The following is an 18960-nucleotide window of genomic DNA, read 5'->3' on the forward strand; positions in this document are numbered from 1 at the left end:
AATCTTCCCAATTGCTCCATAAGGAACCCTTCATTCATAGGATCATAAACTTAGACCTGCAAGGGATCATCAAAACAATCTACGATCCAACTCTTACATTTTAAAAATAATCATTATCATCAGAGCTGATGTTTCTATAGGACTTACTATGTACCAGACACTGGGCCAAGGGCTGTACAACTCTCACTTGATCCTAATAACAACCCTGGCAAGTAGGTGCTATTATTATCCCCATTTTACAGATGAAGAAACTGAGGTGGCCAGAGACAATAAATGACTTTCCAAAGGTCACAGGGTTGCTATTCAAACAGATGTCTTTTCACTCAAAACCAGGCACTTTTTTCTCAATCCCATTAAGCTGTCTGGATAACGCATATCATTTCCTCCAGCAGAAAGCAGTCCTAGCAACTCCCAAAAGATCTGTCAAGAGTCAGCACCTTAGTGCCTCAGAAGTCTTCTAGTCCAGGCCCGTCATTTTATAAATGGGATAATTGAGGCCCAAAGTCAAATGTTTATTCAGTAGCAGAGTCTGGATTTGAATCTGAGTCCTCTAACTCCAAATTCAAGATCTTTTCTCTTACCATGAATGAAAATTTTTGCCAAGAGGATCCAAGCAATGTCCCATTTTTCCTCTGAAGCAGGCCAGGCCAGGCCAGGCCAGGCACTGGGAGGGTATTAACTCTATTTTAACTCTATTATCCAACTCAGGTTTCTCTTCTTTTGCCTGCAGGATTGTGTGTGAGATGGGGGAAGCCAAGCCCAGCCAGCATGCCGGTTTTGTGGAGATCTGTGTGGCCGAGTGCAAGCCCGAATTCATGGCCCGCTCTTCCAAGCTCTACTATTTCATGGTGAGTCCCAACAACCAGAGTAGTTGCCTACCAGTCCTCACGTCCAGAGACAGAGAGGCTGTCCGTGATGTTGGAGATCCTGCCAGAACCTCCATGCCAGCCTCACGTGGCTCTTGCAGGAGTCTGTCCTTTCCAATTAGAATAATAATAATAGCTCCTATGTATAGAGTGTTTTAGAGAGGCCAAATAATATAGTGAAAAAATACTAAGCCTTGCTTAACTATACTTTTCTATTATAAAGGATGGGGCATTGTTGGGAATAATGGTGATAGGGATGCAAAAAAGGAAAGAAAAGGAAGAAAAGAGCATTGATGAAACATTTAAAAATACACAGAAAAGAGCAGAAGGAAGTTCAGAAGGGGTCACAGACAAGCAGAGCTGTGTTGGCTCTATTGTATTCAATGCAATGTATACCTTTAAAAAAAAATCCAACCTGTACACAATAGAATCTCATGGGCTTTTTATGTAACTCCTCTTTTCTTCTTCTTTTTTTTTGTATGACAATATTTGTGTTTATTGATGTCTGTTCAATTCATGGTATGAATAAAAAAATTTATAAAATTGAAAAAGAAAAAATGGAAAACACTGTCCTTGGATTCAGGAGACTTGGAGATGAATCTCCACTCTGTTTCTTATCAGCTATATAACCTTGGCAAAATCATCTGACCTCTCTGAGCCCCAACTAGATGGCCCTAAAATCCCTGATCATATTATCATATGATCCTGTGAAAGTCTACAAATGCTTTCCTCACCACTGGAAGATGGACAGTACAAGTGTTACTATGATTCCTATTTCATAGGTGAGGAAACTGAGGCAGGGAACTGTGAGGCAGAGAATTTAAATGACATCAGATTCATTTAGTGTTGGGGTCAGGACTTAAACCTCAGATCTGACTCTAAAATCAGCCCTTTTCTCTGATACCATGTTGTCTTAGGTGATAAAGCCTGACTCAGAGAGCTTAACTAATTTGCCCATGATGACATAGCAGGTGAGTTTTGGAGCTAGGATATGAACCCAAATCTTCTGGGACCCATCATGCCCAGAGTTGTTCTGGCTGCCACCCCGCCACTAATTCTCCCATCCCATCAAAACAACATACCACTGCCTTTGTGTTCCAACCCATTATGTCACACTCTCACATCATCTCTCCCATATCCCTTGGCCTCAGTACCACTTCCCAGTCCCTGCCCCTCCACTCTCACATTTCCTCACTGATCCATCTTGCCCACATCTTTTTGCTTTATCCTTTCCTCCAACTCCTTCTACTCCTGCCCTACCCCAAAGCACACACACACCACTATCACCACCCCATAGCAAGAGAATCCCTGCTCAGGTTCTTCCAGCCAGGAGAATCTACCAGACTCCTTGTAAAACAGAGGGTAGAGTGTTTTTGCTGCCAGGGGCCTTTCTTTGCTGTTCAGCCTTATGATTATTGGGATGGCAGAGATACAAGCACATTTCCTGCAGTGTTTCCTGCTCATGAGAAAGACACATTAAATATATATATATATATATATATGTAGATATAGATATATATTTATCAACTAGTTAATTTCTCAGGTTGATGACAGCTGTGATGGCATAATTTCCTTGTGATTTTGTGTTGTTGTTGATGGCTGAAGATGAATGTGATGGATTTTACACTTGGGCATCAAATGCCCTGAAATACGTTATGCCAGAGAGTTGCTTCCACTCTGGTTTCCTCCTTCCTTCCATCTTCCTTGTCTTTTCCCTCTTTATGTTTTTCCTTTTTCAATCAATTCATTCTCCCACCCAAAACTGGATATCAATAAGACTAAATAAATTGCAGATTAACTACCTAGGAATGACCCCACAATACAAGCATGCAAAGAATTCATTCTCTCTCTCTCTCTCTCTCTCTCTCTCTCTCTCTCTCTCTCTCTCTTTCTCTCTCTCTCTCTCCCCCTATCTATCTATCTATCTCAAAAGGATTTGAGATTATTTTCAAGTTAAACAGATAGACAAGATCAAAACTCTTTCCCCATATCATACTAAAGTAGCTTAAAGCTCTACCTTTCTATAACTCGATATTTCTGTGATCCATTCCAGTCTTCATTATCTTATTCTTGGGCTGTTTTCCCTTCCTCCAATGTATCCATCCTCTGATCTGTCATGCATTATGTCACACTATGTGCTCCAAACATCTTCAGTGGTCCCTAGACTCAAGTTCCAGTTCTTCAACTTGACATTTATGGATTGCATACTTTGACTCTACTTGTCCTATTCAGTCTCATTTCCTACTATATCTGATCATGGCCAGTACATACTGCTAGGGCAGCTAGGTGGCATGTGGAGAGTGGGCTGGTCCTGGAGTCAGAAAGACTCCTCTTCCTGGGTTCAAAGCTAACCTCAAATATTTATTGGCTGTGTGAACCTGGACAAGTCACTTAACCCTGTTCACCTCAGTTTCCTTATGTATAAAATGAGCTGGAGAAGGAAATGGCAAACCATTCTAGTATCTTTGCCAAGAAAATCCCAAGTAGGGTCATGAAGAGTTGGACATGGCTGTAAAATGTCTGAATGATGACAAATAGATACTGCATACAAAGACCATAAGCCTTTGCTTAAATCTTCTTTCCTCCACCAATTCTTTTCTGACCATACTGATTTCCTTTATTGAACTCATACGATTTGCTGTCTGTGCCATTCATCCTAATCCTCAGCACAGACTTTTCCCCCTTACGTTATTATTAGCATTTTTATGTAGAATCTTAGAACTTTAAGGCAGAAAGAAACATTAGCTGTCATTTTAGAGAGAGGCAGAGGGGTGCAGTAGACAGAACAATGAATGCATGGTCATAGGGCCAAGGTTCATATCTAAACTCTTCTACTTTCTCCCTACATAACCTTGGGAAATCTCTTAACTGCTATGGGCTTCCTGTTATTCCTATGTCAAATAAAGGATTCCCTTCTAGTTCTAGACAGACTCAAATAGAAATATATCTATCTAGTTCTAGACATAGACTAGTCCAGGGAAACAAAGAACTTGTCCCAAGTCACAGTAGTAAATAGAAGAGCTGGGAATTTGATCTAGACCTTCTGATTCCCTTCCTTCTAATTCTCTTCCCATTCCACTGTCTTCATCTACTAGCCCATCAGTCTCTTTTGGGATAGAGGATTCTAAGTCACCATGAGGGCTCCTCTAAGGGTTGGAGGCACTCAGCCTCCATTCTAAGGAAGAGATTTGTATTGAGCACCCAGTTACCAAAAAGTGATTCCATACCCTTCTTCCTACGTCAGCCATATCTTTAAATAATAGTCATATAGAGCAGTGTTGGGGAAGACATGGCACAGGCGCAGAGCCAGCACTACAGAAGCTGCTCTTTTCCCCATCTTCCCAGTGTCTGAGGACATTTTTTTTGCATGCCCTGTCCCTCTTTCCAGCAGGCCCAAAGCAAGCACTTCCTCCCAGCTCTCTCTGGTAATCCTAGGGCTCACAGACAGTTTGAATTTGCCCTCTGGACACTTGAATTTGGCACTTGAAAAGGTTGGCCAAAGCTCTTATAGGGTATGCATAGCTAGGATAGCTTTACAGAAGGTTAGGAGAGGTACTGAAGAGAACTAGTTCCAAAATCTAAGGACTTGGGTTCAAATGTCATTCCTTCTGTTTAATACTCATGTGACCTGGAGCAAGTCACTCAACCTTCTTAGAACTCAGGTTCCATCTGTCAGATGAAGAGGTTGAATTAGACAGCTTTGGAGATCCTTTTCAGTTCTAGAACAAGGATGCCATGTAACTGTTCTAATTGTCCCAAGTGACATTTGAGGATCTTTCCACTTAGTGCCTACATGGAGAGCAGAGGGGCAGGGAGAATCAGTAGATCCTTAGCCTTTCAGGAAATGGAGGAGGGAGTCTGAATTACTCTGCCCTCCTTTCCAGCATGACAGAGTTATACATCTCCCCTTTTCCCTCTCCCTAACCCCCATAGCCACACACTACATTTATCCAGGAACCAAAGGTTAAATTCCCTATTTAAGCTACAGATTTGCACATTTCTGAAGTCACTCCATGATATGGGGAGCCGAGAAGACTCTCAGGAGCCTCTCTGCAGTTGTGCAGGGGTCCATACCTCCCCAACCCATGGCTTTGGTCCTACCCCCTAAATGCAAGCTAGTGGAGGGGGGAAGGAAGAAAGGGGTTCAAATAGTGGGCTCTTTCCTAGAGCAGTCTCCCTGGAGCTAGTCATCATTGTTTCTTCCTTGTCTCTCTTACTCTAGCCAAGGAGCAGAGTGAAAAGAGAGTAAATAATCCCGAATCTGATTTTCCATACAAACCCACAGTGAAATATTTATGAAGTATAGCTTGAATAATTAATACTTTCTCGCAACTTTAAAATGTTTCTCCATCACATCCTCCCCCTTCTGAATAGCTCCTTCAATCCAGAGCCTGATTATACCACCATGGTGAAAGGCAAAGGCAACCTAGATTATTTACTTCTCCAAACCCTCACATAAAGGCAACCAATAGGCAAAAGCTTCTTCGCATGCTGAAACTCCCTTTAACCAAATGGGAACATTTAAAAGGGGAGTGCTTTGAAGCCCCCTGGATACTGACAACATCTCCCCACCAAACACCCAATAAGCTTCCAGTAATTTCCTATCTTCTCCCTCCCTGGAAAAGGTCAATAAGGGGATGAAGTCAGCCCTCCTTCCCTTCGTAGAGGGAAACAAGGCAACATATAAAGATATGGCACTTAGAATAAGAGAATCCTAAACTGATAGATCTGGAAGAAATCAGGGAGTCTTAAAGGCCATCTAGTCCAATTCCTTCATTCTATAAATGAGGAAATCAAGGTCAGAGTTTTTAAATAAATCATGCCAAACCAGGATTCAATCCCAGGTCTTCTGATTCCCCCTCTAGGGCTCTTTGAATGAATGAATGAATGAATGAATGAATGAATGAATGAATGAGGGAAGATGAGTAGAGGACACCCCTGCTTGAGACCCAGCTACCAAAGATGGGTTCTGAGAAGGCGCAGGAGTTGGGGAAGGTACATGGAGAGAAGGCAAGGTGGGGAATGTGGAAGAGAAAATACAGGCTTGGGTGGTACCAGCCAATACCTCACCAGTAGCTGGCAGGAGGGTCCAGGCAGCTAGTGGCTTTGCTGTGTGAACTGGAGCATACATGCACTGGGAAGGATGGGCAAAGCCTTTCCAAGGACACATGCAAGAGCAAGCATTGTCATGTGTGTGTTTTCTGATAGAGCAGGTGGAGGCCACCACATTGGTGTGCATCTGTCATCTGGGTTTCTTTTCTCCTCTAATGGTGTTATTGATTCCCAGCTCTAGGCAAAGCCATTGTGTCAGTCAGGTACCTTCCTGCTGAGTGGAGCTGAGGAGTTCCAAGCTTTGGGGCCATAATTCTTAAAGGGGGGGTGGGGCAGTCTTCATTTAAATGCAGATACTGGCTTCTCACTTGGGACTGAGTGGAAAGTTTTTCCATTAAAATGCTAATGAAGGAACAAACTGCAACTCCAAATCCTCCAACAAACAGACATTTTTCTCTCTGCCCCCCCCCACTCCCACCCCATTCCTGCAGAAGGGCAGTGGGGCCCTGGGTAATAATCCTGCCCCTGGCCCCTGGCCCCTGGCCCCTGGCCCATCCCACAGTCTTACTGGCCTGGGGAGATGGACAACACTCTAGACCAGGCCATTGAGGAGGTTATGGCCTCATCAACAAAATGTCAGTCGGGATTTCAGCAGTCTTGTACTTGGAGTGGTGGTTACCTTTCCGTTTGACCCTAGGAAAATTGCTTCCCCTTTCTAGGCAAGGTTTCTAGAGAATAATGCCAATGAAACATGTGGCAGACACCAAAGGGAAGGGGCTGGAGGACTGAGGTGTCATGGCAGGCTAGCCTTTCACTCTCGGCTCTGCTCCCTACTAGGTTATTATAGAATTTAGAGCTAGAAAAAACTTTAGAAATAATGAAGTCTACTTTCTTCATTTTACAGATAGATAAACTGAGTCCCAGAGAGAGAAAGTAACCCAAGTAGTTAGTACTAAATCAGAAGAGCTAGACCTGGAAGGGACCTCAGAAATAACAGTCTACATTTCCTACTGTTGTGACCCTGGGCAAGTCACTTGACCTAGCCCTTGCCTAGCCCTTACCACTCTTATGCCTTGGAACAAGTTCACACTATTGATTCTAAGACTGAAGGTAAAGGTTTAAAAAAAATTAATTCATTAAAAAAAATTTAAAGAAATAACTTAGTTGAGAGATACTTAATCTTGTTGGCATCACGGACTCCTTTGCAGTCTAATGAAGACTGGATCTCTTTATAGAATGATGTTTTTAAATACTTAAATACACAGGGTTACAAGGAAAACCAATTATAGTAAAATACTCATAAAAATTTTAAATTCATAGACCCCAACATTGAAAGCTCATGATTTAGTCCAACCTTTTTTTTTAAAAGAGTAATAGAATTGAGCTTTATTTCTTCCATTTTTTGCTCAAAAAATGTACAAGTTTTCTTTGAGTATGTCTCTCATCCATACACAAAAACCATTCGAGCATCCTTGCAAAACAAATGAAAACAAAAAGTAACCTTTTTCTCTGACCAGATCTAGCCATCAGTATCAAAAGGTAATACATGCTTGTCAAAGACATTCACCATTGTGATGGAGGAGACCTGGGGCAGAGTCCAAATTCCAGAAAGGAACCATGTGGTTATTTAGGTCCACCAGGTGCTCCTGTTTGCTAATGAATTTGTACCAGTTCCATCTAGCCCAGTGATTCCCAAAGTGGGTGCCACCGTCCCCTGGTGGGTGCTGCAGTGATCCAGGGAAGTGGTGATGGCCACAGGTGCATTTATCTTTCCTATTAATTGCTATTAAATTTTTTTTTAATTAATTTCCAGGGGGCCAAGTAATATTTTTTCTGGAAAGGGGGCGGTAGGCCAAAAAAGTGTGGGAACCACTGAGAAATTCTAGCCCCAGAACATTCCAGAGCCTTCTAGAAGAAATCTGGAAAAATGCAGATTGGCTAGCTGTAGTAGGACAATATAGCTGGACTGAATTCTCTCCAGTTAATACCTCCTTTGAAGACAAGAAGCCTAATCCTTAAGAACCAGTAGCAGAGCCTCTCCTGGTGCTCTTCTCTATATAACCTTCTTCACTGAACTTTTCTCTACTCAGACACTGACCCTATCTGACCTGAAGCCCAACCGGGGGCCAGTGTCTGGGGGCACCCAAGTGACCATCACTGGCACCAACTTGAATGCCGGCAGCAACGTGGCAGTGACATTTGGAAGTCAGCCCTGCCTCTTCTACAGGTAACAGTCCCTTCTCCATGGCACTCGCCTTTGTGGGAGCCTCAGGCAGAGACATCAAACTACCATGTTGATAGGAAGTCAAGTTGAAGTATAGAATGGCGTCCCCAGAAGAAGGGAGGACAGCTATGGGCAGTCATGATTTCTAGGTAGTGTTCCTTTTTTATTGCATGACCCAGGACATTAGGACTTATTAGTGGCATCCCCTGCTCCAGATGATAGGTAGCTAAGTGGCATGATAGAACACTGGACCTGGAGTCAGGAAGACTTTTCCTGAGTTCAAATCCAGCCTCAGACATTTACTAGTTGAGTGGCCCTGGGCAAGTCACTTAACCCTGTTCACCTCAGTTTCTTCATCTGTAAAATGAGCTGGAGAAGACAAAAGCAAACCACTGGAGTATCTCTGCCCAGAAAATCCCAAATAGGGTCATGAAGAGTAAAGTCTCAACTGAACAAGTACTCCAATTCTAATCTAATCAAATTCAATAAGCATTTTCATTGGAGGTTGGGATTCTGGGATGTGAAGGGCATACATAGTATGAGATCATTGAAAAATGGTAGGATTGGCTCAGTAGATATTGAAAGCCAGGCCTGGAGATAGGAGGTCCTGAGTTAAAATCTGACCTCAGACACTTCTTTTCTGTGTGACCCTGGATATGTCATTTACCCCCCATTGCCTAGCCCTTACCATTCTGCTACAATACTTAGTTTTGATTCTAAGATGGAAGAAAAGGATTTCTTAAAAAGAAAAGAAAAACAATATCCGTCCCTCTGAGCTACAGGGAGCAGGTAAACACCCTTTCTTCAGGGATCCATGAAAGGTGTGGAAAAAAGGACTCTTTGCTCCCTTCTACAAATTACCTGTGTTCTTCCTTCCCCAGCTTTCTCCTTTCTGCTTTCCCCCACCTCCTTGGGAAATTCAGCTGGATCCAGTCTAGTGTTTATTCCCAGAAACAGGCTGATTCTTAAGATTAGTTTGGAGCCGACTCCCCCAAGCCCTAGCTTTGCAGCAACTGACTTTCTTGCTGTCCAGGGACAGAGCTTCCTAGAGCAGCAGCCCACCCCTGCCTGTTCTCCACACAGTGGTGCCAGGAAAATAAGGTCAAGAGGACCTAGGACAGTGATGGTGTGGATAGAATTTGCTCCCCAGGACTCTCTTACCCAGCATCCCATTTGTGTGTTCATGCTAAGTGCTAACGTAGAGAGGACATATTTTGGTGTGATCCCACCTCTCTCTCTCTCTTCTTCTCAGAACCTGGCTGTGGAGGCTTGGGGGAAAGTTTACTCACGTGGTTATACTTAAGCTTTGTACTTCTATTTTTTATTTCTTCTACTTCAAGTGAATACTAATAAATCTTATAATACTTGGAGTTATTGATATTATTTTAAATCTTACAATGTTGAACCTTTAAAGGGGAAGATGATGTGAGAATGTCCTCAGGCATCCGTGGCGAGGGGGAGGGGAATATCCTGGCCCAGCACCCCCTCTGGCTTTTTAGTAATGAACTCTGGCAGACTCTGTGCTGGGGCAACCACCATGGCACTAGGAGATAGAGGCAAGAAGAGGCTGTGGTGGAAACCCTATGACCCATTTTGTGATCGGGACAGTTATATCAGAAGAAGACAAGTAATGAATGTGAATTCTGATTACCAGAGCACAGATCTCTCTGAGAGCACTGAGAAAAGGTAGGAGGGTGGGAAGGATGTCCTCACAGAGCATGTGGAGTCCAGGGTTGGGGAGCAGAGAGAGGGAGAGAGATAGGAGAAGGAAGAGAGACAGAGACAGAAAAAGAGAGAGATTCAGAGAGTCAGAGAGTGACCAAGAAAACCAGAGAGACAGAGAAAGTCAGTGAGATAGGAAGAGACATAGAGAGACAGTTGGAGAAACAGAGACAGAAAGTCAGAGAGACAGAGAGAGTCAGAGTCAGTGAAACAGAAAAAAAACATAGAGAGACAAAGAGTCTGAGAAAAAGAAACAGCCAGAGAGAGAGAAAGAGAGAGAGAATGAAAGAAGTGGGCAGAGAGAGCTCTTCAGGGTTTCTAGTGAGCTGAGCTAACTTGAAGGTCAGGCTCTTCCTCAGAAGTTCTGTGACAGGGCTAGAGATGGGAAGAACTGGGTTCAAATCTGGCCTCACAAACTTTCTAGTTATAAAAACCTAGACATTGTCTAATTGTTACTGCTCTTCTTAGAACTCATACACTGTATTAATTCTAAGAAGGAAGATAAGGGTTAAAAAAAAGTTCTGTGAGTTGTCATTCAGGGAACTATTTCCTAGTAGTCACTGGAGTCCCTTGGTATAGTGGAATGAAGTCAGAGTGCAATGGGGGTATGAGTCATCCCTTCCCCCAGTTTCTAACACCTAATCCCATGACCTTGTGCTCTTCCTCTCTCCTAAGGCGTTCTACTTCCCACATCATTTGCAACACTACTTCCTCAGAGGAGGTGATTGAGAAGTCAAAGGTGCTTGTGCGAGTGGACAAGGCCAAAATCCATGCAGATCTCTACTTCCAATATGTGGAGGACCCCACCATCCAGAGAATCGAGCCTGAGTGGAGCATTATCAGGTAAGACTCACCTGGATATAGTGGATGAAGTTGGAGTCTGGAAGGTCTTGGTTCAAATCGATCTTCTAACACTATCTTTTGACCATGGACAAATCTCTGGGTCTGTTTCTTTAAAATGAGGGCATTGGATTTGATCTTTTGTAAGATCCCTGCAAGCTGTAGTTCTATGGTCCTGTGATCTCTGAAAAAGCATCTTTTGCTATTATTCTTTGATTTCCAGCCTTCAAAACTCAGGAACTTTGGAGGTCTCTAAATTGCCATTCTGCTTTTGTAGATGCTCTAGAAGTTGTTGCAGGTTGCTCCCCAAATTACCCAGACTTTTCATTCTCTTGCTTTCTCTGTTCCTCATAGACTCTTGAATCAAGAAGACCTGAATTCAAATTTAGTCTCCCACGCTTACCAGCTATGTGACTCCAGTTGGGCAAGTCACTTAGTCTCTCACTATCTCAGTTTCTGAATCTGTAAAATAGAAATAATAAAAGCACCTATTTTCTAGGATTATTGTGAGTATAAAATGAGTTAATATTTCTAAAACACATTGCACAGTGCCTAGCACATAATAGGCACTTAATAAATATTTGTTTCCTTCTTTCTTTCCTCCCTCCTCCCTTTTTTCCTTTCCTCCCCTCTTTCTTTCCTTCCTTTCTTCCCTCCTCACTTTGGAGGATATCAAGCTATCCCTGTGAAGATTCACTGTAAGCCTCATTTTGGACAAGGGCTCTCTTGAGTCCCCTTGTGTTTGAAGACTGACAATAACCAAAATTTGAAAACTGTACCTAAAGTTCAGATTTGGGGCCGGCCCAAGGTCCTTCTAGCTCCACTACTCACTGGTTTCATGACCTGAATCTAAACTTGAGTTTTGACCTTCCATAAATGGAGAGAATGCCCTCTTTCTATTCTCAGGGATGTTGTGAGAAGGAGATCAGGTGTGTGAAACATCTTCTAAGTACTCCTCAAGTAAGGAGCACAGCAGAAAAGAAGGCTGACTTGAGAGTAAAGAGACCTGGGTTCAAGCTGTGTGATCTTGGCCAGTTCTCTGGGCTCTTTGAAACTAAAGTTATGCATTTGTAATCTGTCAGAGTCAGAAGGGACCTTAAAGGTTCCTCCAGTCTGACCTCTTCATTTTACAGTAGAAACTGAGACCCAGAAAGAGAACTTAGTTTGCCCAAGGTCTCAGAGTTTATCCATATCAGAAGTCAAATTCAAATCCAGACTTCCTCATTACAAGCCTTCGGTTCTTCCCACTGTTGCAAACTTCTCAGGAAAATGAGTTTTCCTGGCTCAAATATTCTGGGATTCTGCTTTCTAACTTGGAAGAGAATTTTGGTTCAAAATGATTCAATCCCTCATCCAGCCATTGGAGGAGATCTTCATTTCAAGACACATACGAATAAGTGTGGATTATGAAGAGAGATGCTGGGATAGATGATGATGGGGAAGGCACCTTATTAAGGACTCAAGCCCCCGGTCCTAACCCTGGCCCCAGCCTCTGAGCCTGTGTTGGCCAGCCTATGGCACATGTGCTGGAGCATGCAGGGGGTAGGGGGGACTGTTCCCTTCCCCCTCTCCACACACACCTGAGGACATTCCTCACATGACCTGCCCCTCTGCCCAGCAGCCCAATGGGAGTGCTTCTTCCTTCCTCTGTCTTGGGGGGGAGCTCACACGTGTGTGAGGGTTGCAGTTTGGGCATTCAGTCTCTAAAATGTTCACCATCACTATTCTAAGCAATTCCTATCAAGCCTTGTTATACTCACTCCTCATCCCCACCCGGACACTTCCTCCCATCCCAACAATAAGAGAATTAGTCTTGCCTGCAGTGTCATGCCAGCATGGCATCAAGGTAGGTTTTTTGAGCTGCTGGGTTGGCTAACAAAGTTATGAGATACTAAGGGCCATTTGGGGTAAGGAATATTTTAAATCTAATTAAAATAGGGCCTTTCCCTGTACATATTAAAATTTATTTCTTCTTAGCAGGTTTGTAGCTATTCTGCTAAGCCTCATAGCCCAGAAAGGTTTCGTAATCACTTTCATTCAAAAGGGGAAGGAACAACAGATCTCATCACATATTGGTGGCCAGAGGGGCTTTGAACCCAGAACCCTGGGGCATCCAGGATGTTTGCTTTGTGCCATCATTCCCCGCTCCACTCCTATCCCCCAGCCCCTGCCTCTGTGCTCTAAGTAAAAAAGTTCTCTGCTGAAATCACTTCTTGGTTTAATTCACAGCTTTCCCCTGCATATTAGTCATATAAATAATAGCACTGTGCCTTCTGGTTTTATGCAGCCAACCTTGAGTAATGTGATCATCAAGAGAAAGGTTTCTGACAAGTTCTAAATTCACCAGTGAAGGCAAACTATTTTTTTTTTTTGCTTAAGGAAACAAAATCTGAGAGGGATAAGGCTTGCATTATGCATGTCGTTGGTATTAGAGGGAAATAGCTTGAGTTAGGGAGATAGCTGCTAAGTATTGATCATGGTGGTAGGTGGTGCTAGCGATGATCATGGCAATGATGGAGGTGGCAGAAAAGGAGGAAGAAACAACAGCCACATCACGGGCAACAAGATACCTTAAGGTTTTACTGGGGCTTCATTTGCCAGAGGAAAGACGGTGAGTGGGGTGAAGGGTCTCGAGCCAGGGCCCATAACCTAGGATCCATGAGCTTGGCAGTTTTTCCCTATATATTTTGAGAACTGTCTTTGAATATAGTTGGCTTCCTTGGTAATTTCATGTGTTTTATTTATGCGTCTAAAGACTTTGTCCAGTTGGGGTCTCTAGACAGACTGACAAAGGTGTCCAAGATACACAAAAGGGTAGGAACCCCTTGTCTAGAAGCATTTCAAGGGAGATGGCTGGCATGTGTGTGTGTATAAATAAAATATATTTAGGAGAATGGGACATAGACAAATAGATGGCTAAATGGGGTGCAGAAGAAGAAACGAGAATACAAAATCCTAGCTCTGGGACCTTAGAGATACCCAAACTTGCCCTCCCTTTCCTTTTTTATGAGGAAACTGAGGCCCTGAGACATTAGGTGACTTGCCTAGTGTCACAAAGGTATGAAGTAGGAGAGCTGGGATTTGAACTCAGGTTCTCTGACTCTAAATCCTCACCACTCCAAAGAGAAGAAGGTGATTTCCCACTCTTTCATGAAGCCCAGAAAGGTCTTGTTAGGTAAAGGGGGAAAAATGTTTGGGAAATGCTAATCTCAGTATCTGGGTACTCCTCTGAAATATTTTAATGCCTTTGGGCAAGGCTATTCTCACCAATTCAATGGTGAGGAAACTACAAGTCAATGGAACTTCTATTCATCTTCTCTGTCTACTTAGGTGAGAAATACATGGTCCTAGGTTCCTTTGAAAAAAAATGTTTAAGTGAAACGGTATTAATTTTAAAAAATCTATCTTAAAATCACCAAATAGGGAGCAGCTGGGTAGCTCAGTGGATTGAGGGCCAGTCCTAGAGATGGGAGGTGCTAGGTTCAAATCTGGCCTCAGATACTTCCTAGCTGTGTGATCCTGGGCAAGTCATTTGACCCCTATTGCCTAGCCCTTATCACTTTTCTGCCTTGGAGCCAATACACAGTAGTGGTTCTAAAGCAGAAGGCAAGAATTTTTTAAAATTACCAAATAAATAAAAGAAAACTACCCAGGCAGAAAGAAGGATGGCCTTTCTGCTCCTCAGAAACTCACCATTTTCTTGACTCTGCAACTGGTAATATTGAGACCTCTTGGACCATGGGCAGGCTAGAGTCTGGTACTTGGGGAACCCTCAAGAACTCTGCTTTCTGATATATTCTGAGTATTCCTTGGTAGTTTAGATGGGAGTGGTAAAGGGTAGAGTTAGTCCTAAGCTCTCAGATGAGAAGGGGATTGCCTTCTCTTCTCGTTCTAAGATTTGTCCTTTATCTTAAAATGGAGATTCATCCAGTGGACTGGAGAGTTGTCCATGAGACCAGCCCTAGTTTCCAGAATGTAAATTTGAAGACAGTCCAGACTAAGTCTTCCCTTAGATCAAGTCCAAGCTCTGTTACTTGTCTTAGAACACATCTCTGCCCTGGAGAGAGGTTGGGAAGAAAGAATAATTGTCAAGATGGTGGAGCACAGTCATAGGATTGTAACTGTTGTGAAGGACCTCACAAATTATCAGTGCACAGGGAGGTTAAGTGGCCAAGGTTGCTCAGATAGTAATCAGTGCCATTGTCACCATCTTTATTACTCATCTGGTTATCATTGTCATCATCATCATTTTTGCTGAGTCTGATCATCATAATTATTATTCAATTTACTTATGGTCGTCATCATCATTATTCAGTTTGATGATCGTCGTCCTGTTATTTTTCAACATAAGTATTATCAGTCATCAGCCTCTTCTCCGAACCCAATGACTCACATGCCTCATTCTCTTTCCTTTCAGTGGAAACACCCCCATTGTTGTTTGGGGGACGCACCTGGACCTCATCCAGAACCCACAGATCCGAGCCAAGCATGGCGGCAAGGAACACATCAATGTGCGTTGGGGGACGGGGCAGTTTGGGTGGGGATGGGAGTCATAAAGCTATGCTGTTTCTATATGTGCGGTCATCCGCCTAACCTAGAATGTTCTTGGACATTCTGTGTATATTCTATGTTTGTATATTGAGATGCTGGTATAATCAGTCAAGGATTCTCTGACCCACACAGGTCTGTGAGGTTCAGAATTCTACTGAGATGACTTGCCAGGCTCCAGCCCTAGCTGTGGATCCCGACCACCAATCGGACCTGACTGAGAGGCCTGAGGAGTTTGGATTCATCCTAGACAATGTCCAGTCCCTGCTGATCCTTAACAAGACCAACTTCACCTACTATCCTAATCCCGTGTTTGAGGCCTTTGGCCCCTCAGGCATCTTGGAGCTTAAGCCTGGAACACCCATCATTCTGAAGGTAAAGGATAAGGGACAGGCATGAGACTAAAGAGACAGGAAATGCTTTCTGAGCCAAAGTTAGGAAGGCAGTAACCTCTGCCCACTCCCATGCCTTGGCTTTTCTTCCATCAGCAGAATACATATAATAAGCCTCAGAGATAATATCCAGTCCAATCCCCTCCTTTTACAGATGAGGAAACTGATCCCCGGAAAGTAAATACCTTGGTCCATATATTGGAGAGCAGAGACCATCAGAGGAATGGATCTAGACAGCTTATTCTAGTTTGGCTGGCTAATACCAAATATGGGGCCTCCCCTTTAGGGTTTAGGAAATGAGAAGCCAAAGTCTCATCCTGCTTCTTCTTTTCCTATAGGTAATTTCTCTGGGAGCTTCCAGGGATTGTTGGGATGCCCTCTCCTAACCATGCAAACTGTTACTAGTTTCCATACTCTCTTAGGAAGTTCAGCGGGTAGATAGAGTGCTAGGTTTGGAGTTGAGAAGATGAGTTCAAATTCTGCCTCAGCTCTGTGACCCTACACAAGTCAATGAACTTTTCTGTCTGGGCCTCAGTTTCAGACCTACATAACTATGGTAGTAGCTTCAGGCTGGGTAATGGGGCTTTTCTTTCCTTCCAGGGCAAGAATTTGATACCACCGGTGGCTGGGGGTAACATGAAACTGAACTACACAGTGTTGGTTGGAGAGAAGCCATGTACCGTGACAGTGTCAGACGTCCAGCTGCTCTGTGAATCTCCCAACCTTATTGGACGGCATAAAGTGATGGTGAGCTTGACATGGCTAGGCCCAGGATTGAGCAATGGGGTAGGAGGGACAAAGGGCAGGAAGGAGACTTAAGAGTTTTCTGCCTTGGTATTGACAATCTTAGGGATATGGGGCCAAATCTGCCACTCAAAAAGTTTTCTACCATCTGTGCTATTCAGAGACTGTCCCTTCATCTCACTGTCCCCTCCTCCTCTCAGGTCCTCTCCTTTTGACCCCTCCAAACTTTCACACACTGTGCTTAGGGTATACATTCCCCAGGGAAGTTTCTGTCTGAACAGCTTCCTCTGCCAACTGACGAAATATTGGCTGGCAATTAGAGCAAGGGATGGGAAACCTATCATCACTTCCTGTCAATAGACATTTATTTTAAGCACCTACAATGCACCAAATGCTGTGCTAAGTAATGGGCAAATACCCAGAAAATGGAAGCCATTGATCCCTACCCTCAAAGAACCTAAAGTTGAATGAGAGAAACATGTCAATACTGGAACCAAGAATGGAACTCAAGGCAGAAATAAATGTTGGAAACTATGGTGCAGATTAGACTGCCACAGTATTTCAAAAAAGGGAAGAAGAGTTGTAGCCTGAGGGTACTGGATGCTCAGTTTCCCCATCTCTGAAACTGGAGTAGAAACAAAGAGTTCTAAGGACTAATTCAGTTTCCTACTTGTCCCAAGAGCCATGATTATATATAGTTTTTTCCATATGAAGACTGACACTATCAACTTCCTTCCCTCTGAGGAGTAGATGCACTTCTATATTTTTTGTGTATTTGGTTTTATTTGTGGGGGTTGGGAATAGGAATGGGCTTGAGTAAATCAGCTACTCTCTCTCACCCTCATCTATTATGGCTAGGTGGTATACTTTTGTAGTACAAATGGCATGTCATTTGCTGATGTCATTTGTTTCACATAAGCCCACCTGCTCAGCAGTAGGCAATACATCCATTTCCAAATCAGGATAGACTTTAAATTGGGCCTCTTTTTTATGTCCATCTCCCTCCGGGGGCCCATCAAATCCTATGACTCACCACTGCTTCTGCCCTCTGTATCCCACAGGCCCGAGTAGGGGGAATGGAGTACTCCCCCGGAATGGTGTACATCTCTCCAGATAGCCCTCTCAGCTTGCCTGCCATCGTCAGTATTGCTGTGGCTGGTGGGCTCCTCATCATCTTCATTGTGGCCGTGCTTATTGCCTACAAGCGCAAGTCCCGTGAGAGTGACCTCACTCTGAAGAGGCTTCAGATGCAAATGGACAACCTAGAATCCCGTGTGGCATTAGAGTGCAAAGAAGGTGCCTATTGGGAAGGGACTTGGGTTCCACGTAGACAGTATAATCTCATAGTCAGTAAGCATGGAATGAGTGCCCACTATGTGCTGGCTCTGTAATTAAGAGCTAAGGATCAGGGTGGCTAGGTAGCCCAGTGGATAGAGTACCACACCTCCCCTCAAGAAGACCTGGGTACAACTCTGGCCTCAGATACTTCTAGTTGTATGACTCTGGGTGAGTTATATAACCCCAATAGCTTGGCCTTGAAGCTCTTCTCTTTTAGAATTGATACTCAGTATCTTACTCAGAATCGATACTTAGTATCTTACTTAGAACTGATACATAGTATCTTACTCATTTAGAACTGCTACTTAGTATCTCACTTGAACTAATACTTAGTATCATACTTAGAATTGCTACTAAGTATCTTGCTCAGAACTGATATAGTATCTAATTTATTTAGAACTGATACATAGTATTTTGCTCATTTAGAACTGCTACTTAGTTCTCACTTAGAACTGATACTTAATATCTTACTTAGAATTGATGCTTAGTATCTTGCTCAGAACTGATACATTGTATCTTACTCATTTAGAACTGTTACTTAGTATCTCGCTTGAACTGATACTTAGTATCTTACTTAGAACTGGTACTATCTTACTTAGAATTGATACTTAGGATTTTACTCACTTAAAACTAATACTTGGTATCTTACTTAGAACTGCTAATTAATATCTTACTTTGAATTGATCATCAGAATCACTTAGAACTGATACTTAGTATCTTAGAATTGATACATAGCATCTCACTCATTTAGAACTGATACTTAATATCTTACTTAGAATTGATACTTCTTTCTTACTGACTTAGAATTAATACATAGTATCTTATTTGCTTAGAATTGATACTTAGTATAAATTCCAAAACAGAAAATTGTTTTGCTTTGTCTTTGTTTGTTATCTAGTTCAATATCTTATATGAAGTTTTCATGGGTTTAATACATGATGAATTTCATTAAATCTAACTTAATCTAATCTTCCCATTTTACAAATAAAAAAATCAAGGCTAGAGAGATTAAGTTACTTATCCAAGGTGATTGGCAGGATTGGTATTGGCAGGATCCAAGATTGTTACCTAAATCTCCTGATTCCTAGACCAGTGATCTTTCCACCACTGACTCAGGTCTGAGGCCAGGAGGCAGCAAAATCAAAGAAAGACTTTCAGTAGCAGTATAAAAGTGCATCTGATATATATATATATATATATATATATATATATATATATATATATATATAATTGA

General features: G+C 42.8%; 1 protein-coding gene across 1 annotated transcript in view; it reads left to right on the forward strand.

Annotated features, from left to right (window-relative positions):
• Window positions 1-18960, forward strand: part of PLXNA4 (plexin A4) — a 588990-nt gene that overhangs the window by 495378 nt on the left and 74652 nt on the right. The window contains exons 13-19 of the mRNA XM_044679013.1: window positions 731-848; window positions 8009-8145; window positions 10540-10707; window positions 15122-15215; window positions 15388-15627; window positions 16245-16391; window positions 17450-17684. Coding sequence (XP_044534948.1) covers window positions 731-848; window positions 8009-8145; window positions 10540-10707; window positions 15122-15215; window positions 15388-15627; window positions 16245-16391; window positions 17450-17684 — 1139 coding nt within the window. The remainder of the gene's footprint in view (window positions 1-730; window positions 849-8008; window positions 8146-10539; window positions 10708-15121; window positions 15216-15387; window positions 15628-16244; window positions 16392-17449; window positions 17685-18960) is intronic.

This window comes from Gracilinanus agilis, chromosome 5 (genome assembly GCF_016433145.1).
Source record: "Gracilinanus agilis isolate LMUSP501 chromosome 5, AgileGrace, whole genome shotgun sequence".
Lineage (NCBI taxonomy): Eukaryota > Metazoa > Chordata > Mammalia > Didelphimorphia > Didelphidae > Gracilinanus > Gracilinanus agilis.